The 22,383-nt window shown below is 44.1% G+C and overlaps 1 protein-coding gene across 2 annotated transcripts in view; it reads left to right on the top strand.

The window, feature by feature from the left end:
- Positions 1–22,383, top strand: part of CGNL1 (cingulin like 1) — a 170,042-nt gene that overhangs the window by 121,859 nt on the left and 25,800 nt on the right. For both annotated transcript variants that reach the window (XM_070377979.1, XM_070377980.1), the window contains exons 9-10: positions 15,496–15,702; positions 16,648–16,752. In XM_070377979.1, the coding sequence (XP_070234080.1) occupies positions 15,496–15,702; positions 16,648–16,752 (312 nt within the window). The remainder of the gene's footprint in view (positions 1–15,495; positions 15,703–16,647; positions 16,753–22,383) is intronic.

The following is a 22,383-nucleotide window of genomic DNA, read 5'->3' on the forward strand; positions in this document are numbered from 1 at the left end:
CCTGATGCTAGAAACCATGCTGTTTCCTTGTTGCAGCCCCTCCGTCTCTTTGGGGTGCAGCAGTGGGAGGAGTGGGTGGTGAATCACTAAGTGGCCTGCATGTGAGACCTGTTACTTGCCCTCACATTGCATTGGCCAGAGCTAGTTGTATGGCCACATCAGACTTCAGGAAGACAGGCAAGCACTATTGTACAGAGGCCTGGAGGCTCAAAGCACAATGAGTACCCACCATGGTGATTTATGGGGCCTCAATGGTAGGTGCCCCAAATGGCCTTTAAAAAAACCCCACAAACAATGGGACATGGCCCTCAAGCAGTCGTGGGGTAGGTCTTTGATGGGGCTTGACTTCATGCCTCCCCTCTGTCTCCCCTGGCTCTTCTGAGAGGATAGGTGATGTTTACTTCCTCTTTTATTCAGAAGCAGAGGGACTGAGTAAAAGTCCTATCAGCAGCCATGGCTGGGAAACAATTAGTTCAAGGGGATGGAGGCCAAAGAGTCACCATGCCTCCTCCAGGGCTTGTGCCTGGGAGGAAGCCAGCAGTGCATGCTCTGTAACTTCTGGGTGGCACATATTAATTCCTTCCTGGACACCATTTGTTGTACATACAGTGGCTAGTGTTCTGACACTCGGCACTATCTTCTTTCATTTTTCTTTATCCATGCAGTGAATGGACCCGTAACACCACTCCTGTTTTTAAAGAAAACTCAACTGTAGTTCTGAGAAACAAAGTGGCCAAGTGACCACCCCTTGATTAGGACATTGCTATCAGTATTTCTGGCTCTGTTCCCTTTGCCTGGCAGTTAGAGCTAGCTGCTAACCCCTGCAGACTGGCCTGTAGGGAAGGGGCTGGAGACCATGTATGGGCTTTGCGAGAGACCAGTCTGCTCAGCTGTCACAGGAAACAACTACATCTTTGAAGGAGGAAATAAAGGTCACCCTTATTGTATGTCTTAACCCTGGAGATGGTGGGAACCAGCCTCAAAAGCATGCTGATAGTATTGGTCCAGCCTCTTCCATTCCAAACATGAGGTCAGTCCTGATTTTCTTTCTCCAGCCCCTTTTATCATTGTTCCTGCAGCCATGGTGGCAGAGGGAGGAAGGAAAAAGTTGACAATTCTCTGTGTGAAAGTTGGTCTCATTTGGAGTGCAAAGAGGCACTAAGGAGAATGGTCATCAGATTGAGAGTTCTTGGTCTCAGAATTTCTCTTTAAATTTTTTAAATGGAATGATTTCTACCACTTAGGGTTGATTGTTTCAGCACTAATGGAAATACCGCAGCAGCCACTATGGGAAAATTGAAGGATCCGCTTTCCCAAATAAGATTTCTGAGAAGGAAACTGCGTAGACCTGTGGGCTTGATTAAGGCCTGTTGGCTTCCAGATCGAGCCTTGGTTTATCTTGGAGGGGTCCCCAAAGCTCCCCAGTGGGCAGTGCCCTGAAGAACTTGCTTGTTTATCTTCTGTCTTCAGAAATCCTGTTCAACCTGTTGGAGGTGTGTCCTGACAGCAACCTGATGTTAACCATTTGTGAAGCTGTTTGGTCTCTGGGTGATGAAGTCAATCTATCCAGGTGTCTAACCCCTGCTTTTTCCCTGACCCCACCTCCTAGTATTTTCCTGGTGTTGCAGAGCTCTGGACTTAACGACTTTGTCGGGGTGGAGTCCCTTCTGCTAGCCGGTGGCCCCCCCTCACGGCACTGGGGGGGAATGTTGGGTTCTATAAACAGAACTTTCACGTGCTGGTCCCAAGATTAGCATTGACTGTGACCCTCATGGTGAGGGGGAGATGGTGTCTTAACAGCTGTGATCTGAGGCTGTTTTAATCTCCTGGACACCAAGATGAACCAAGGACATTGGGGAAATTTTTGTAAGGGTTTTTAGGGAATGGTGTACCAAAAAAAAAAAATAGCCGAAGCATAATTAAAAATCTGTAACCTAAGTTTCAGAGAAACTCTTCTTTTAAAAAAGGTTTTTTGTTTTACAAATTTTATTTATGGCCATGCTGGCCATAAATACACATTAAAGCCTGTGTGCAGATCATTGCGGCACACAGGCTTTCTCTCGCTGTGGCGAGCAGGGACTGTTCCCTAGTTGCAGTGTGTGGCTTTCTCACGACGATGGCTTCTCTTATTGTGGAGCATGGGCTGTGGTTGCTCGGGCTTCGGTAATTGCAGCACATAAGCTTTGTTGCCCTGTGGTATATCAGATCTTCCCAGGGCAGGGACTGAACCCATGTCCCCTGCATTGGAAAGTGAATTCTTAACCACTGGACCACCAGGGAAGTCCCAGAGAAGCTCTTGCAATGTGGTTTTCCTGGTGCTGAAGCCCCTGGCTGGCAGGGGTACACTGCCTTTTCCCGTCTCTTGCTGACTATGGGGATTCCCCCTAAAGATGCTGCCCCCACTCAGAAGAAGCTGGTAGCAAGTAGCAGAGATCAGAGACAGGAGTCAGAGGGCTGGGTGCAATCCTGGTTTGTGGCTTTGGTCTACATGACCTTATATGTAGTGGTCATCAATTGTCGTCATTTTACTGTGTGCCTGAAACATTGCTGCGCGCCTGGCATAACGTCTCCATTCATTATTAGCACAATGGGGAAAACCAGGACTGAGAGTGAAACAAGTAGGGCCAGATCAGGTCGCCAGCCCCCAGGCCTGACCTCCTGTTTTGTTTTTAGCGATAGCATTCACATAATGTAAAATTCACAATTTTCAGCATTTTAAAGTGTACAGTTCACTGGTTGCGCAACCATCACCACTGTCTTAAGTCCAAAACAAGTCCATCTCCCCCAGACAAAGCCCCTTACATCCAAACTCCCTCCTTCCCTGTCTCTTGGCAACTACAAGTCTATTTCCTTTCTCTGTGGATCTGCCTGTCGTAAGTGTTTCATGTTGGTGGAATCACATTTTATGTCAAGGCCTGAACTATTATTGAGCATGTTGTCTCTTGGAGAAATTACTTGGCCTATTTGTGTGCAGAGTATTTTTATCCTAGGTATTTTTACTCCAGTAGGAATATAGGTTTGTTGTGTGGCTTAAATGATAACCTTTGTCAAATGGATTCTGTGAGCAGGCATGGGACATTTTATTAGCCTAGTTTTTGTCTTGAACCTCTGTCTGAATCGCAGGCCACCCTGAGAGTAAATCTTTCTGGTTTCTTAACCATTTAAAGGGAAATGTATTGATTTACTTCACAAGGACATTGTGAAGAAACCAGTGATACTTTTAGCCTATATAATCACCAGGTTACTATAGAAAAAAACTGGGTATTTGAGTATGATTAAAAGGGAGTTTATTTTAGGTGGCTTTGTAAGCAGGAGAATCACATCAGGACAACAAAAGAAATAGGATGTAAACAAAGTCTTCATTAAGCATGATAACTTTCCAGCTCAGTGAGCTCTGGCAATTTGGTGACTGTGGAGAGAGCAATGCTTAGTTCCACGGCAGGAAGTTGGTGTTCAGATGTTGTCCTTAGCTCTAGACACCGTGACAAGGACATTGGTTTAAAAAAAATAAAAAACCATCTGAGTTAAGCAAACAGCATCAGCATTTGAAATTTAAGTTGTAGGGGTAAAACCTCTGAAATTCTTCATTTAATGGTTGCCTAATGCTGCCCAGTTTCTTCTGGTTCATTCTAGAATCCCAGACTTTTGATCTGGCAGAGACACTGAAATTACCTAGACTGACCAGTTTGTGTCACAGAGGAGGAGCCTGAAGGCGGATGGAAATTAAATGACTTGCCTGAAGTCATCATATAGTAAATTATTAGCTGAGTCTAACCCAGAATCCACATCGTCTAATAAAAGGAAACTGAATACTTACTTCTGCTACTCTGGCTTTGGAATCAACTCTTCCTTGAAAATATTTAGGGTTTTGGTAATGAGTAGTCTCTCCTCCTTTATGGTTTCCTTTGCTGAGTTTATTCCCATCTTCTTCACATACTACTCCATTGCCACTGTTGGGTCAGTTTTTCTCCCTCGGTTCTCATCTCATTGTAGCAAAGTATTGAAATGACAGACCAGGACAGTTCAAGCAGGCAGGGTTTATTAAGCAGGCAGTACATTCTCAAAGCGATGAGAGCAGACCAGCCCCCATAGGAGTGGTCTCAACCCTTCTCAGTTTCCCTTTCTATATCTTTTGTTACTTCCTCTTTGGTGGTTTCTGGGGCTTAATTGGTTGTGTTCCAAGCACACGATATGTGAGCCTGAGACCAGTCGAGGGAGGGGGCATGTTTTCCCACTGGAGGTCTTCACTCTGGTCTGTGATTTCTCTTAAATGAAGCATAAGCCCGCAACTATTCAGGCTTAGTGAGAGGTGAGAGGGGGTGAGAGGTGAGAGGCCATGCGAATGAAGTATGAACTCGGGTCCAGTCAGGGAAAGGAGTGTGCGTACATTCTCCCATCACCATTTTGTTCTGCCATTTTGGGCCGTGTTTCTCTATTCTAACTACTAGGACCACAAACAGAGCTTATCAATGAGGAAACTGTATGACCAGTTCTGTAGTTCTGAACTGTAGTTCAGGATCTGTAGTTCTGAAGTACAGATAGGCTGGGTAAAAATGGTACTGGCGTTTGGGAAATATAGAGAGAGAATTTTTGGAAACTCTGAGGTAACCCTTGGAGAAGGAGTTTTAAAAATGGTGTTTTTCAATGGCTCCATGTCCTTTCACCAAAAATGGTAAGTAGGCAGTCAAAAAAGAGTAAGGAAATCCCCATCACTTTATATTAATGCAGGGATCTCAGCTTTTTGAAGCTTTCATATCTCTTTTTTGGGGAGTGGTGGTTTCTGACCCGTTTAGAGCAAGTATTACCTAGTATGTTTTCTTTAAGGATGTGAACTGAGTTCAGGGTTTGCGTAGGTCACAGTGTAAGCTGACTGCACGCCTGCAGTGGCACCCAAGCTACCTGACACCCCATGCCAGGCCCTGGAGTCATTCCAGGAAGCATAAGGGATGTGGGGACCTGAGCTGTGAATGTCTGCTGGAGAGCCTTGAGGTTTCCTCAGCCTGGACCTCACTCCTCACAGTGGGACCCACAGACTAGCTTCACTGGCACTGCCTGAGAGTTTGTTAGAAATACAGAGCCCCAGCCTGCATTCCTCCTGAGTCAGAAGGAGCATTTAAGAATTCCCCAAGTGAGTCCTGTACTATTGAAATGGGAGAAGCCCTGGCTTAGAAGCCTCATGCCAGTGAAATTCATAGATATCTAAGCAAAGAGATGAAATGAGCAGCTTATGATTAAAATAGATGCGATTTCTTTTCCTCAGTAGTTTACTGTTGCTCAGGCAGGGGGAAGCTGCCACCATAACACAGGGGACTTGGTTCTCCACACATTCAGAATGACAAAAGGACTCATCATTTGTGACCCAGGTCCTCACTGTGGACATGAAACTGATGTCCACAGCCATGATGTGGGACGCCGGTGGCCTCCCAGCAGGTGACCGGACTCAAGGACACCTCGAGGACCCATCAGCTGAGCTCCTGCGGCCTTACCCACTGAAGTGTGGGGGTGGCTGGTGACGTGGAACCAATGAGCCAGCGTTCCAGTCTCTGGACTAGCAGCCTCCATGCTTCAGCTGTTTTCCCTCGTTCAGCAAAAAAAGGAAAACAGAAAAGAAACAAAAACTGGCTGTGGAAGAGGCCTTGTTAATTAGTAAAATCTGATGTCATGTGTGTTGGGTCTGTATTCGGACAAGTCAGGAGGGCCTTGCCTTACCCGATTACTTTTTATCCACCAGGAGCGGGCCTGTCCCAGGTGTCTGGTGTGTACTTCTGCAGTGCATCAGCACCTTTGGGTCAGGAAAAACACCCAGACGTGGCTATTTGTGGTGCTGTTGGGGAGTTTTGTGCTTGTCATGGATAAAAGCTTCCCCTGGCCCTAGGTGACAGTGTGAACGTTTCTAAATGTGTGCGTTAACATGTGAAAATGTGCCAGCTTCTATGCAAGTCATTATTTGCAGTGAATGGTGGTCCCAGGCAAAGACCACGGCTTTCCTGTTTGTGTTTGTGTGTGTGTGTGTGTGTATGATAACAATTATATATTCCTCCTCCAACCACCACCACCCCCCTTTTAAATCAGTAATTAGAGCGTATGGTTAAAAGTCAACTATTTTAGAAGTAGTGGAAATTCAGCTGAATTTGCTGAGTTGCACGTTGAAACATGCTGTTTGTCTGTTTGGAAGAATTTTCTTAGTTGCCATCAGTTTGCCAGAGCATCCTTGATTGGGAAATGGGGCTAAATTTTTAATGAATTAGCCAACCAAGAAACCTGACTTGCCCTTAAAATAAGGGGTCATGTAATTTGTGCAATACTGTTGCAAAGGAAAGACTGTTAAAAGATCTCGTTTCTCTCTTTTGAGAAATCTATAGGCATGATATTGAGCTAGTTAAAATGGGCAAGTTATAGTCTGAAGCCGGGTTTGATTTAGAACCACAGTAGATCAGCTGGACGAAGTCCTGACCTTGTGAGAAATAAATGTGGGTTTTGTTGGCTTGGTTTGCATCTTGGCAGCCACAGGAGCCATTGCTTAGTTTTACTAGCTACTTACAATAGTGTAGGTAGGTAACCTCTTCCCTCTTTTACAAATGAGGAAACTAAGCCTCTAGGAGGCCAGACCCAGTAAAAGGGCCCAGGAAGAGAGACAGCCTGGATTTGAGTCTAATCTGGTCGACTCACTGCCGAAACCGCAGCTCCATCTTGTACACTCCTAGATGCACATTTTTAGAGTTAAAACTGAGCATTGCATTCTTGAGGTGATTTATGTCTGTGTTATTCAGACTGAGATATGTGTATGTGTGCTGGGTGGGGAGAGTGCTTGCCACGGCTACAGGCGAGAAGTGGCCTGTCTTCCTGGAACACCGAGAACACAGTGTCTCAATATAAAGAGACATGGAGTAGAATGAAAGTCACAGTGTCGATTGCATACTGCCCGTGCATTTTGGATGGAGAAACCCACACCTTAGACACAGTTCTCTGCATCCCTCAGGTGTCTCTCATCACCCCAGGTTGGACTTCTCTGCCCTGGGGTTGCTGGGGTGGAAAATTTGGAGAAGCACTCATGTAAGTGCAAATCCTGGGCCATGTGGGCCTTTTCCACTCTCCCAGCTATATGTGGTGAAAAGGAATTTCTTAACTATGTAAACCAGCGTGGGAGAGTTGGCACTCTGCTCTGTTTGTACAGCTGCTCCCCGGCTCCTGCTCCGCAATCTTTCATGGGCTGGAGGTATCTGAGAATTTGCTGGGAGAGGGTTTTCTAGAGGCCGGAGGAGGTGAGAACTGGACTGCGGAGGTGCTTGTCCTCCAAGTGCCTATGGCCATTGTTAGTCTTTTCAACAAAAATTATTTTTATTTAAACATTTAAAAGTATTTCTTGAATTTCCATAGTTCACAATTTAAAAGTTATGAGAGGGTTTGCAATGGGTTATGTCTCTCTGCCTTTTTTCATAGCCCCAGTTCCCTTCTTTACAGCTAGCCAGAGTCACCAGTTTCTTGTGTAACCCAGTAAATACATATTTACCCCTTATTTATTTTTTTTGTTCAGTAGCTAAGTCGTGGCTGACTTCTTGTGACCCCATGAACTGCAGCTCGCCAGGCTTCCCTGTCTTTCACTGTCTCTCAGAGTTTGTCAGTATCCATGTGTCCATGTCCATTAACTCATGTCCATTGAGTTGGTGATGCCATCCAACCATCTCATCCTCCATTGCCCCCTTTCCTGCCCTCAATCTTTCTCAGCATCAGGGTCTTTTCCAGTGAGTTGGCTCTTCACATCAGGTGGCCAGAGTACTGGAGCTTCATCTTTAACATCTGTCCTTCCAATGAATATTCAGGATTGATTTCCTTAGGGTTGGCTGGTTTGATCTTCTTGCAGTCCAAGGGACTCTCAGGAGTCTTCTTTATACAGCCGGAAGCACACCACACATACGAGTCTGTGTATTGTATTTTCCTCGTGTAATCTTATTTCCTCCCCCCACCCCGCCACCTTTTTTTTCCCCCACCTGCACAGGATATCATTGAGCTGGTGTAACTTATATAACAAATGCCTGATTGATTGGCATTTAGTTATTTTCAATCTGTCAGTATTATAGTGCTGCTATTGATAATCCTGTTTATATGTCATTTTACACACCTGTAGGGTAAGTGCTAGAAGAGAAGTTGCTGGGTCAAATCAAAGGTACGTTATATTCCTGATGGATGCTGCTGAGTCACCCTCCAGGAGCTCATCCCAGTTTCTAGCCCCAGCAGCTGTGGATGAGGGAGCCTGCTCCTTACACCACCACACACTGCGTTCTCCGACCTTTTGACCTTGGCCGCCTGATAGGTGAAGAAATGCTCCCAGGCAGTTTTAAGGAATGGTCCAACCTTGAAAAACAAGAGAGCATCTGCTATTTTTGCCTTTGTGGTGATGACCTAGTGTCATGTTTCCAACCTTTTGGAGTGGAATTAGAATTGATATTTGTTAACTATTTCTTACAGCTTGTCAGAATGAATAATGGGTAAGATATTAAAAGACAAATCCATGTGATCTTTTTTACAAATAGATATTACATAGAGCATATGATGTAGCTAAATGAATCGTTATGAACTGTGTGCAAGAGATGTGAGTTCAATCCCTGGTTTGGAACATCCCTTGGAGGAGGAAATGGCAACCTACTCCAGTATTCTTGTCTGGAAAATTCTGTGGACAGAGGAGACTTGATGGACTACAATCTATGGGATTGCAAAAGGGTCAGACACAACTGAGCGCACGCACACGATGGAACATCCTCCCTGCTTTTGCTGTGACATCCGACACTTAAGTTCAAAGAATCACAGAAACAAAGTATTGGCAATTAGTTAATCCAGTGAGGTCAGCATTGTTTGTCCCCAGTGACCTGTCAAAGTAGATCTTTACTGACTCAGGTCCTGGGAGAGTTCTCCTCCTCTGACACAGTCGTGAGATCCAGACTAAAGTGTTTGGAAAAGATCTGCATAGATGAGAGTTCCCAGAGTTAGAGGAGCTTTTGGAATCTCTTTGCTGGGAAATCATGGAGAAGAACTTGCATGTAGGACTTGCCTTGAATAAAGGGATATGATTTTTATTCTTTCAGATTCCAGCACTGCTATAAGTGAATTAGGTTTGGTTTCAGGAAAAGCAGTCTTATCCTGTGGACTTTATATGAAATCGTGGACTGGCGGTGTGGTGGTAGGGTGGGGGCAGGAACAGGGGAGCGGCTGTGAAAAGTCTTGCCAAGGGAGGTGTAAGTTAAATTTATTTGTATACATAATGTGGTTTGTCACACTACGGAGATGTAAAGCAAAACACATTATCATTTTACAAATGGTCAGAACAGGACAAAGCACCTCAACACATACATGCTCCTGTAGAGTCACACTCAGCCTGTGAACGTGAGAGTTGGGATTGGGGCAGACCCTGCCGCCAGATGCCGAGTGATAACCTGCCTGGTCCATCCTCCCAAGATGGATGAATGGACTCAGGATGTGTCCCGCAGCTTTCAAACAGAGGAAAGGCTGAAATCTAAACATCAAAGTACAGCATAGGGTCCTTTATCTAGCGTGTCAGGGTGCCAGATATGCCCCAATCCAGCTTAAACCAGGTCTGGTTTTCAGTATCCTTTCTCTTCCTGAGATTTCTGAGGGAATGGAAGATCACTGACTGCCCATGTTTGTGTTCTTGCCTTTACCAGAAAATTGAGGCAAAGATCTTTAGTCTCTTGTTCTCACTGATACCTCAGCAGACCTCAGATCCTCCATCCCCTCTGTCTGACTCAGCCTCTAGGTTTCCTTCATCCTGTTTTTCCTCTTTTTGAAAATCAGCTGTATTGAGACACTTAGCATACAATTTGACTATTTAAACTGCAAAACCAGTGGGTTTTAGCATGTTTACAGAGTTCTACAATCATCACTATAATTTTAGAACATTTTCATCACCCCAAAACAAAAACCTATACTTTAAAAAAACAAACTATATATATATATATATGTGTGATATATATATTATTTTTAAATAGTATATGGAATCATATGCTGTACAGTATTTAACTTCCTATGCACCATGTCATGACTTAAAAATGTTTGTTGAATTAGTGTTTTTACAACGTTGTGTTAGTTTCAGGTGTACAGCACAGTGATTCAGTTATATTCTATTTTATATTCTTTTCCATTATAGGTTGTTAAAAATATTTCGTATAGTTACCTGTGTTGTATAGTATGTCCCTACTGGTTATTTGTTTTATATAGTGTATATATTTTAATTCCAAATCCTATACCCTTTAGGTGTTATCTCCCAGTCGTCTTATTTCTCTCAGGCCTCAGTTCAGTTCAGTCGCTCAGTCATGTCCGACTCTGTGACCCCATGAATCGCAGCATGCCAGGCCTCCCTGTCCATCACCAACTCCCGGAGTTCACTCAGACTCAGGTCCATCGAGTCGGTGATGCCATCCAGCCATCTCATCCTCTGTCGTCCCCTTCTCCTCCTGCCCCCAATCTCTCCCAGCGTCAGAGTCTTTTCCAATGAGTCAACTCTTCGCATGAGGTGGCCAAAGTACTGGAGTTTCAGCTTTAGCATCATTCCTTCCAAAGAAATCCCAGGGCTGATCTCCTTCAGAATGGACTGGCTGGACCTCCTTATAGGCCTAGGCAACCACTAATTTATTTTTCCATCTCTATGTAATTGCCTATTATGGACATTTTATATAAATGTTAATATGTGGCCTTTTATGAATGACTTCTTTGACTTAGCATAATGTTTTCAAATTCCATCCATGTTGTAGTATGTATAAGTACTTTATTCCTTTTTTAGGACCAAATAGTATTCCATCATATGGACAGACCATGGCTCAGCTGGTAAAGAACTGCCTCCCAATGTAGGAGACTCAAGAGACATGGGTTCGATCCTGGGTCAGGAAAATCCCATGGAGAAGCAACCCTATCCAATATTCTTGCCTGGAAAATTCCATGGACAGAGGAGCCTGATGGGCTTATATAGTCCATGGGGTTGCAAAAAGTTGGCCATGATTGAGTGAACACACATAGTCACGGTCACCAGTTGAGGAATATTTAGGTTCTTTCCACATTTTGGCTACAATGAACAATACTATTCTGGAGTTTTTGCACAAGTTTTTATGTGGCCATATGTTTTCATTTCTCTTAGGTGTATATATATATATATATATATAGGAGTATAATTGTTGGATTCCCTGGTGGCTCAGACGGTAAAGCGTCTGCCTGCAATGCGAGAGACCAGGGTTCGATCCCCGGGTCAAGAAGATCCCCTGGAGAAGGAAATGGCAACCCACTCCAGTACTCTTGCCTAGAAAATTCCATGGATGAAGGAGCCTGGTGGGCTACAGTCCATGGGGTCGCAAAGAGTCGGACACGACTGAGCGAATTCACTTTATGATAACCCTTTAAAATTTTGAGCATTTTTTGAAACTGTTTTCCAAAGTGGCCACACCATTTTGCATTCTCAGCACCATCATAGGGTTCTGATTTCTCTTTATCCTCCCTACCATTAGCTATTATCTTTAAAAAACAAAACAAAACACAATTTTATTTATTTTTAGCCTCAGAGTATGACATGTAGGATCTTAGTTCCCCAACTAGGCATTGAATTCCCACCCTCTGCATTGGAAGCAGAGAGTCTTAACCACTAGACCACCAGGGAAGTCCCTATTATCTGACACTTTGATTATTGCCATCCTAGTGGGTGTGAAGTGACTCATTATGGTTTTGATTTGCATTTCCCTAAAAACTAATGATATTGAGGATCTTCTCATGTACTTTTGGACTTCAGGAACTGTTTAGAAGCTTGAGAGTGGAGTGAAAATTTATGCTAGCAAATTGAAGTTCTCTTCAGAGTTATATCAGTAAACCAGAACTCAGTCTATGCCTTCCCACTAAGCATTTAAAAATACATTTCTTTTCTTAAACGGGGAAAAGGTTCTATCCTCAAGTTGGGAAGACCCCATGAAGAAGGAAATGGCAACCCACTCCAGTATTATTGCCTGGAGAATTCCATGGACAGAGGAGACAGGCAGACTACAGTCTATAGGATTGCAGAGTTGGACATGACTGTGTGACTAACTTTCATTTTTTCTTTCATATATATATATATATATGGAATAGATATATATAGAGAGTCTTTGAAAGATGTCTGTTCAGATCCTTTGGTCATTAAAAAAATTGGGTTGTCTTTTTATTGAATTGAAGATTTCTTTATGGATTTTAAATATGAGTTGTTTATCAGATATATGATTTGTAAATGTTTTTTCTCTTATTGTGGATTATCTTTTCACCTTCTTGTTACTACCATGAAAGGTTTTGATTTTGATAAGATCTGATTTATCTATTTTCTTTGTTTTTTTTATTACTTGTGTTTTGGTATTGTATCTTAGAAGCCTTACATAATTCAAACTCATGATATTTACTCCAGTGTTGTTTTAGAAGAGATTTATAGTTTTAGATCTTACATTTAGGTATATGATCCATTTTGAGTTAATTTTTATGTGTGGTGTAAGGAAGGGATCTTAACTTCATTCTTTTGCATTTGGCTTGGCTTGTTGAGAATCAGTGGACGGGTTGATTTTAGACTCTTAGTTTTATGCCATTGAACTACACGTTTATCCTTACGCGAGCACCACTTGCTAACTGTATCTTTGTAGTCTCTTATCTCTTGATGGGAAAGTTAGGGCTGTTGCTGTTCAATGGCTAAGTCTTGTCCAGCTCTTTGCAACCCCATGAACTGCAGCACTTCCTGTCCTTCACTATCTCCCAGAGTTTGCTCAAACTCACGTCCATTGAGTCAGTGATACCATCCAACTGTCGCTCCCTTCTCCTCTTGCCCTCAGTCTTTCCCAGCATCAGGGTCTCTTCCAATGTGTCAGCTCTTTGCATCAAGTGGCCAAAGTATTGGAACACAGCTTCAGCATCAGTTCTTCCAGTGAGTAATTCAGGGTTGATTTTCTTTAAGATTGACTGGTTTGATCTCCTTGCAGTCCAAGGGACTCTTAAGAGTCTTCTCCAGCACCACAATTTGAAAGCATCGATTCTTCATTGCCCAGTCTTCTTTATGGTTCAACTCTCACATCCATACATGACTACTGGAAGACCATAGCTTTGACTAGATGGACCTTTGTGGCAAAGTGATGTCTCTGCTTTTTATTAAGCTATCTAGGTTTGTCATAGCTTTCTTTCCTAGGAGCAAGCATTTTTTAATTGCATGGCTTCAGTAACTGTCTGCAGTGATTTTGGAGACCAAGAAAATGAAATCTGTCACTGCTTCTACTTTTTCCCTTTTGTTTGCCATGAAGTGATGGGAGTGGGTGTCATGACCTCAGTTGTTTTTTTTAATGTTGAGTTTCAAGCCAGCCCTTTCACTCTCCTCTTTCACCCTTATCAAGAGGCTCTTTAGTTCCTCTTCACTTTCTGCCATTAGAGTAATATCGTCTGCATATCTGAGGTTGTTGCTATTTCTCCTGGCAGTCTTGATTCCAGCTTGTGAGTCATCCAGCTTGGCATTTCACATAGTATACTCTGCATAGAAGTTAAATAACCGGGGCGACAGTGTATAGCCTTCTCATTCTCCTTTCCCAATTTTGAATCAGTCTGTTGTTCCATGTCTGAATCTAACTGTTGCTTCTTGACCTGCATACAGGTTTTTCAAGAGGCAGGTAAGGTGATCTGGTATTCCCATCTCTTGAAGAAGTCTCCACAGTTTGCTGTGATCCACACAGTTAAAGGCTTCAGTGTAGTCAATGAAATGGAAGTAGATACTTTTCTGGAATTCCCTTGCCTTTTCTGTGATTCAGTGAATGTTGGCAATTTAATCTCTGGTTCCTCTGCCTTTTCTAAACCCAGCTTGTACATCAACAGGGTCTCGATTCATGTCCTGTTGAAGCCTAACTTGAAGGATTTTGAACATAACCTTACTAGCATGCGAAATGAGCACAATTGTCCAGTAGTTTGAACATTCTTTGGCACTGCCCTTCTTTGGGATAGGAATGAAAATTGGCCTTTTCCAGTCTTGTGACCAATGTTTAGTGTCCCAAATTTGCTGACATGTTGAGTGTAGCACTTTAACAACGTTATCTTTTAGGATTTGAAATAGCTCAGCTGGAATTCCATCATCTCCACTAGCTTTGTTCATAGTAATGCTTTCTAAGGCCCACTTGACTTCACACTCCAGGATGTATGACTTTTAAGATGCTGAGCCAAAAAATAAAAGCCCATGTGATATCTGAAATTAACAGTAATCATTCTGTAATTGTTGCCATTCCTTTCAGTTATGGATTGTGTGCTGCACATTCTCATTTTCAGATGAGACTACCTAGAGTTTGCACAAGGAACTATATCATAATTTAAGCATATTTTAATTTCCATTTTATGTTAGACATTAAAAAAAACTTACAAGCAGAAATTGCCCTTTATCAAGAGCTGTACATGATTAGGAATCAGGAAAGCGAACTCATTGGTGGTTATAAGACTAGGTTCTGGATTTGTTCTGCTTGAATACATTTCCTCCTACATGAACTTCGACAAGTTCCTTAGTCTACCCAAGTGCCAGTTTCTTTGTCTTTAAGAAGAGTAATAACCACGTGGGCTTTCCTGGTGGTCCGTTGGTTAAGAATCTGCCTGCTAATGCAGGAGACATGGGTTTGACCTCTGGTCTGGGAAGATTCCACATGCTGTGGGGCAGCTAAGCCCATAAGCCAAAATTTCTGAAGCCCACATTCTCTAGAGTCTGTGCTCTGCACAACAGAAGCCACTGCAATGAGAAGCCTGCTCAGCCCAGCTAGAAAGTAGCCCCCACTTGCCACAACTAGAGAAAGCCCGCACACAACGAAGACCAGTGAAGCCAAGAAAGAGAGAATAGTAACCACCTCCTAGAGTTGTTGAAAGGTTGAAATTTCACGTCAAGGACACTGGCATGGTTCGGCAAAACTTTTCTGTAAACAGCTAGATAATAAATATTTTAAACTGTGGCCCCAAGTCCTGACACAGCTGTTATACCACAAAAGTGGCCATAGATAGTGTGTCCCCAAATGGATGTTGCAGAGTTCCAGTAATGCTTGCTTTATTTTAAAATTTTATTTGTGTATTTGGCTGCATTGGTTCTTAGTTGTAGCATGCAGGATCTTTGTTGCAGTGCACGAGCTTTCTCAGGTTGCAGTGCTCTGGCTCCAGAGGGCACATGCTCAGCAGTTGCAGCATGGGCTTAGTTAGTTGCTCTGTCGCATGTAGAATCTTAGTTCCCCAACCAGGCATCGAACCCGCGTCCCCTGCATTAGAACCATAGAGTCTTAACCACTGGACCACCAGGGAAGTCTTGACACTTTAGTTTCAATAACAGGTGGTAGGCTGGACCTGTAGGCTGTAGGATGCTGATCCCTGGCTTAGCATGGTGCCCGGAACGTAGTGGGTTTTAAGAAATGTCGGCCATCCTTGAAGCTGGGGGCTGGGCCTTGACTGTGGCTCCCATGCTCACCTGTTCCATGTCTTTACCAGAACGTCGAGGTCCTGGCCAGTCGGAGCAGTACCGCAGAGCAAACCCAGGTGGGGGCAGAGATGCGCGTAAAGGCTCTGCAGGAGGAGAATGAGAAGCTGCGGGGAAGTGTGGAAGAGCTGGAGCGCACTGTGGCTAGGCTGCAGAGGCAGCTTGCTGACCTTCAAGATGACGAGGCCAAAGCAAAGGAGACTCTCAAGAAGTGCGAGGTGAGGCTTTCTGGGCCCCCAACTTGGGCTTTGCAGCCACAGATCCTCCTTTCCTGTGTGAGTGACTTAAGAAGCTGAAAGGGATTTATTATCATAATCAAGTAGGAAGAGTCAAGGTGGCTGTGACTGCCTCTCTGTAAACCATTGCTTTTGTTCCTCTATGCGTGGTACAAATGGGAGATGGCTTTTGAAGATGCCTGGAACAAGTCTGATGGAGTTGGCATGGGGAGCTCAGGTGCAGGCACAGGGGTCCTGGTTCGCCCAGACATCAGGTGTGCTCAGCCTTTTCGCACTGAGCCGAGGCCTCCAGACACCCGAAAAGGGCATCTTAACCCTACCATCAGGTCCACTCTCACTCGTGACTGTTTTTTCTTTTTTTAGCAGTTGGTTGATGGTTTTTGAGGTCACACAAGTTTTACCAAACCAGTTATCTGGTTTTCCAGATCTCTAGCAGTGGGAGACCGTTAGCAAGAGACACGCACTAATAGCTGTGAGAAATGGCAGCTGACAATAAACAGAGACGAAAGAAATGTGATGGGAGGTGTATTCTAACAGGTTTCCCAAATGGTCACCGTGAAAATCCCCTGAAAAGCTTTTTCTCAGACTGTGCGCCTGAGTTCTTTCAGTGCTTGAGTACTGAGTTGATTCATACTTGAGTTCGTTCAGTGTTGTTGCTGACGCTCCTGTGCTGAGGGTGGATATCTGTATTTTCCCGCAGATCATCTCAGATGACTGGTTTGGATGTTCATTTCTGGTTAACCATGGCACTGCAGACAGGCACACACATCTGTTTTGTGCTACTGTGGGCCCATGACATGTGTATGGTGACCGTAGTCCCTGCCGGCTATGTCTGTGGATGTACCCTGCCTGCCTTTCATGCTGCTGAGTCAGCTTAGTAGGCACAGCACCCATCTGAGTGTGCATTAACCCCATGTTTCTTTGTAGGGAGAAACTCGGCAATTAGAAGAGGCCCTTCTGCATGCAAGAAAGGAAGAGAAAGAAGCCACGTCAGCCAAAAGAGCCCTGCAGACTGAGCTGGAAGAGGCTCAGGTAAACACTGAGGGTCCTTATCCCCCCACAGAGGAAGCGCGAGAAGGAGGGACATGTCCAGATTGCCACTGGTCCTGTCCTTCCAGGCTGCTCCTTCCGTAATAACCTTCATGGACTTCCGACTGTCTATATAAGCCAGTGGTTCTTTTTATTCATTTATTTATTTATTTTTGGCTGCTGGGTCTTTGTTGCTGAGTGGGCTGTTCTCTAGTTGTGGTGAGCAGGGGCTGCTCTCGAGTTATGTCTTGTCGTTGCAGTGGCTTCTCTTGTCGCGGAGCCTGGGCTCTAGGACTCATGGGCTTCAGTAGTTGTGGCTCCTGGGCTCTAGAGAGCAGGCTCAATAGTTGTGGATCATAGAGCTTAGTTGCTCTGTGACATGTGGGATCTTCCAGGATTAGGGATCGAACTTGTGTCTCCTGCATTGGCAGGAGGATTCTTTACCATCGAGCCACCAGGGAAGCCCCTAGACTGGTGTGTTTTTACCTGGGGGACATTGGAGCAATGTCTGGAGATGTTGGTTGCCACAGATGGGGGGATGCTACTGGCATCTCGTGGGTGGAGGCCAGGGCTCCTGCTCCCTATCCTACACAGCCCAGGACATCCCCACAGCTGTGAAGCACCCATATGTCAGGAGTTCTGGGCTGAGCAGTTCTCCAGACATGGAAGAGCCTGGCAGCTTTCCAAAGATAAAATACGAACTGTGTGAGAAGGCCAACAGAATCAGTCCCCAGGGCACTGTGGAGTGGCTCTGTGGCAGAAGCCGATTTCCTCTCTCCTCTGGGCAAATAGATGCCTCAGAGCACAGTCCTTCAAGAGGGCTATTAAACGAAGCCCGAGGAAGTCCTTTCCTTAAAACTGGATAGCTATCTCTATTCAAAATCAGCAGATTCTTAGAAAATTAGTTTTTCCCATTTGAAGGTTAGAAAGATTGAAGTATGTCCTTTTTATTTGTTTTTTTTTTTTTGATAAATTAATCAGATCTTTAATATTGAATGGGGTTTTCCATTTGTCTCCCTAAGCTGGTGACAAACAGGTTAATTCCTATTTGATATCTTTATATTCACAAATGGAGAATATATGATAATGTATCACATCACATATTTTCTGGGACTACTTTTTTTTTTTTTTTTTTTTGTATTTCTTTTTTTTTTTTTAATTAATTTTATTTTATTTTTAAACTTTACATAATTGTATTAGTTTTGCCAATATCAAAATGAATCCACCACAGGTATACATGTGTTCCCCATCCTGAACCCTCCTCCCTCCTCCCTCCCCATACCATCCCTCTGGGTCGTCCCAGTGCACCAGCCCCAAGCATCCAGTATCGTGCATTGATATGTCCTTTTTAAAAAAAAAAAACAAAGTCTGCACTGAGGTTCTGAATAGACTTTGCACAGTGACCTCAGTGTGATCCAGGTATGTCCTTCTACCTGCTCTGGAATTTTAAAGAACCAGCAGCATCAGGCATCCCTCAGGTGAGTTTCTGAGGAGGTAAAAGCCAGTTATTTTGAGCAGCTGTCTTAGAGGAGTCTGTTAAAGTGTTTCCTTAGGACTTGTGTGTCTGTAAGGGAGGGTGAGGCAGGGGCACATGAAAAATGTCAGGGGCTGAGTCAGGATTCAAATTTGTAAATGCCTAATTGCAGCTTTCCTTTCATATACAGCATCATCTCCTCAGGGCTAGAGGAATGTGTACCGGGGTTCACTCAGGTCAGCCACAGCTCAGGAGCCCTCACCCCCAGATCTGCACCTTCTCTTTGGCTTCGGACAGAGACCTTGTTCTTGCATGCAGTAAAGTCCTGTATTTTCTTCATTTTGGTGTCTTAGCTTTGGATTTCTTTTTCTTTCTTTATTAATCTAGATCTTTGTTATTAACTCTTTTTTGGCAGATTTTGTGTGAACAGCGGTTGCCCTATGCAGCTGTTTAAGGCTTGTGGTGGCTACAACCCAGCAGTCAAAGTGCAGGGTTTACATCTCTGAGCTTCTTGGGGACAGAAAGAGAGGAAAAACATTTGTATTCTGTGGGGGCAAAAATCTGCAGTTTTGTGTCACATCCACACCAGGCACTTGGTAAAGCTGTTACAGGCTCTGTCTTTATCATCCTTTGATCAAACCAGAAACTTTCACACAGAAGGAGGTGGTTCACCAGCTGTGAATCTGCAGCTCACAGCTAATTCAGTGGAGAGAACAGATGATGGCCTCAAGGTCTAAATATCTTAATGTGATCCCTGCTGGCCTCTACCTCCGGATCTCCATTCCTGCCTTCAGAATTATCCCTGACGTGTTACTTTTGTTCAGACCTGTTTTCCCAGTGGTGTTGAGATGGTGAGACTGCTTCAGGCAGCATGTGGCTGTGCTAACCACTGGCAACATAATCCGGCAGGAATTTTAAGAGGGTCCGGCAGTCTCACCATCATTATCTGAATTATCTTGTTTCAAAAGTAGTGCTATGGAAAACACACCATCACTCAAAACTACTTTGCTTTTTCTCAATTTGGGGACCAAACAGTCATTCCTTTAGTTCATTCTGCATGCCTCTCCCAAAACTGACAATCAAAAGGGAACTTAACCCTTAGAGGAAGAGGAGAGAGTAACTTTTCTTTTATTTTTCCCACATAAGCATTTTATATTTCAAAATTTTTGTGTCTTTAACAATCTGCTGCATCTTCATGCATGATAAATATATTTCTTGCCATTGTAGGTGAAGACCTTGTGAACTTAGGTCTGGTTCATTCTGGCTCAGTCAGACAGAGCAGGAGTTCAAAGGGGGTACCATTCTTGGTTTACTTCAGCCCAACCACTTGGTTGAGGATTGGGCTGCTGTGTAGACCTGTTTAAACTGCGTTCATGGCAAAGATGTCTCTGATTACCTTGAGAAATGGCTTCTGCAGATGAGGGGGCCATAGTTCTTTTCTTCAGGGAAGGATGATGATATATGTTCTGTTGATAATATATGTTCTGTTTGCCTGTACCTCCCACCCTAGCAGACTTCTGTGTACTGAGACCACAGAAGAAGAAAGCTGCCACGCTTGTCACAGTCCGCGGTTAACATATGTCAAGGGCTCTGAGATCCAGTTCTTTCTGATCCTCTGCTCACCTGCCACATAGTTATTGTTAATACGGACTGATGGAGGCCTTGCTCAGCCATACAGTAAAAGGCTTTGCATCTACTGAGATAATGGTCCCCAAGCTCAAGGGCACTCACTGTATGTCTACCAGCCTTGTGTTCTGGATTCTCCCCTCTGACAGATTTTCCTCAAATTTTGTCCCAATGTTGGTCAAGAGACTTGTATGGCTGGTCTTGGAAATGCAGTCACTGTAGCTATAGAGCATTTCACATCTAACTCCTAAATGCAAAGTTGCCAAGTTTGCTGTTTTTCATGTGAATCTGGGACATATTTTCTCAGCAGTGACTTATTAGAACCTATGTCTTGAATCTCCGAAGAGGCAGAGCATTGTTTGAACAGCATTTCTAAACTTTTGAGTATATCAGAATTATCTGGGTGAAACTTTCAAATGCAAATGTGTGGGCTCCACTCTAAGAAAAATTGTGATTCCATCAGAAAGGGCTAGATTCTGTATTTTACATAAGGAGTCCACCACCCTTGCTTGGTGATTCTGATATAAGAAATCTTTAGATCACTTTTGGGGATAGGTGTTAATTTGCAGCCACAGAGATTTTTTATCCTGTGCCTAATAGTGAATCTGGACTATGAGACATACTCAGATAAAAAATCTGTTCCTTGCCTTTATAGATCTTACTGCCATGCAATAGAGGCAAGCATGCAAGAAATATTTAAAAAATGATTTAGCAAAATTATTTTTCTAGGCAAATGTGTATGTGTTAAGGTTGGGACGGGGTGTGTTGGTCAAGCCCAGCTCAGATTGTTTGAGTCTCAGGAGTCTTTAGTAGCACAGGAGAGCAGAGCCTGGGCCAGGGAAGGGGGTGTTGGTAGCGGAACCCATCCTGAGCCAAAGGTAAAGCAGAAGAGCTTTCACCATGTGGGAGTTGAATGGAGTCGAGGCTGGCTTGTCTTTTGGCCTGGAGCCCCTGAGATTTGGAATCCAAAAGGAAGAAAGAGAGGCTGGGGGATCTGTAGGGGTAGGGGTTGAGTTGTATTCTGGCAGTTCTACGGGAAGGCGATGATGTCCCTCTGTGAGTGGTGGTTTAGTTACTAAGTCATATTTGACTCTTTTACAGCTTCATGGACTGTAGCCCTCCAGGTTTCTCTGTCCATGGAATTCTCCAGGCAAGAACACTGGAGTGGGTTGCCATTCCCTTCGCCAGGGGATGTTCCTGACCCAGGGATTGAACCCGCGTCTCCTGCATTGGCAGGCGGACTCTTTACCACAGAGCCACCAGGGAAGCTGGTATCCCTCTATATTTGTTGCTTTCCAAAAATTGCCATTCTGAGATACCTGTTCCTGAGAGTTTGCTCCCACACAGTGGAACCATGCCTCACTTAGCTTGTCCTGTGTGCTGCCCCTTGCTCTCGACGCACTAAATCAACCACAAACACGAGTCCCAGGGTTGACCCTCTGTCGGGTGTGTGCCACGCTGACCGTGGTGGCTCTCAGTCCTGCTCATTGCCCCACACTGAACTTCTGACTCCCTTTCTCCTTCCATCCGCTCTCCCCAACTGCTTTTTTTGACGTTGGTTCCTTGCAGCAATTAACTGCAGTGGCCTGGCTGTGCTGGCTTGTTTCTCTGAGCACAGTCCTCCACAGGTGGCTTTTTGGCCCTAGGCCGTGTGGCTGGCCAGTGGATCTGTTCCAAAGCTTTGCAAACCAGAAGCGCCTGAAGTGCTTTGTGATTTCAAAATGCCTGAGTTACTGCATGTGACTGCAGCTTGTAACCTGTTAAGCACTGTACAAATATAACCATTGTCCTTATACAGCCTCTGCAGGGACACAAGACTTGAGTAGGTCCCAAACAGTACCTGTACTAACTCACGTTCAGCCCTCAATGCCTGATGCCATTTTTCTGATCTAGCTGTGTTTGGGTTACGCTCCGCTATTCTGAGCTTTGCCCCTTCATGATATCCTTATGCCACAGCCCTTCATTCTTAGCCATTTAAAGAAGCTACTATAGTGTTCCTAAGATACCTTAGGATTTTTTCTTTCTTTTAGAATTACATGTTCTTTTTTTTTTTTTTACATAAAGGACATCAGTCTGTATAATGTTGTGAGATGAGAGCCTCAGAGGAACCCAGGGGAAATATTGCACCCAAGATGTTACATTTTGTAAGACCTACTAGTATTTGGTGTGATTCACTAAGTAACCATACATCTGTCTTTTTCCTAATGAGTGTGTCTTCTATTCCATACCTCTTGTCCAGCAGGCTCCTCAGCCCGTAGATTGCCAGATTGCTTCTCTTCTGTGTGTGAGTCCATCTCAGGGATTGTTGATTATAACTCCCCCTAACCCAAGTGGAATCTTGGCCCATGGGACAATTTCTCTTTCCTTATAGTTTGATTTTTAGCTATTTTAATTGTAAGAACCATCCACATAGCAGAGACAATGCTAGAACATTAGGTGCAGTGCTGTATGTCACAGGATGTGAATTGCCGCATGGGTCGAAATTAGTCTACTGTATAACTTCCCCGTGGTTTTTGAGCATGAGCTCTGCCAGG

Source organism: Bos mutus, chromosome 10 (assembly GCF_027580195.1).
Source record: "Bos mutus isolate GX-2022 chromosome 10, NWIPB_WYAK_1.1, whole genome shotgun sequence".
NCBI lineage: Eukaryota > Metazoa > Chordata > Mammalia > Artiodactyla > Bovidae > Bos > Bos mutus.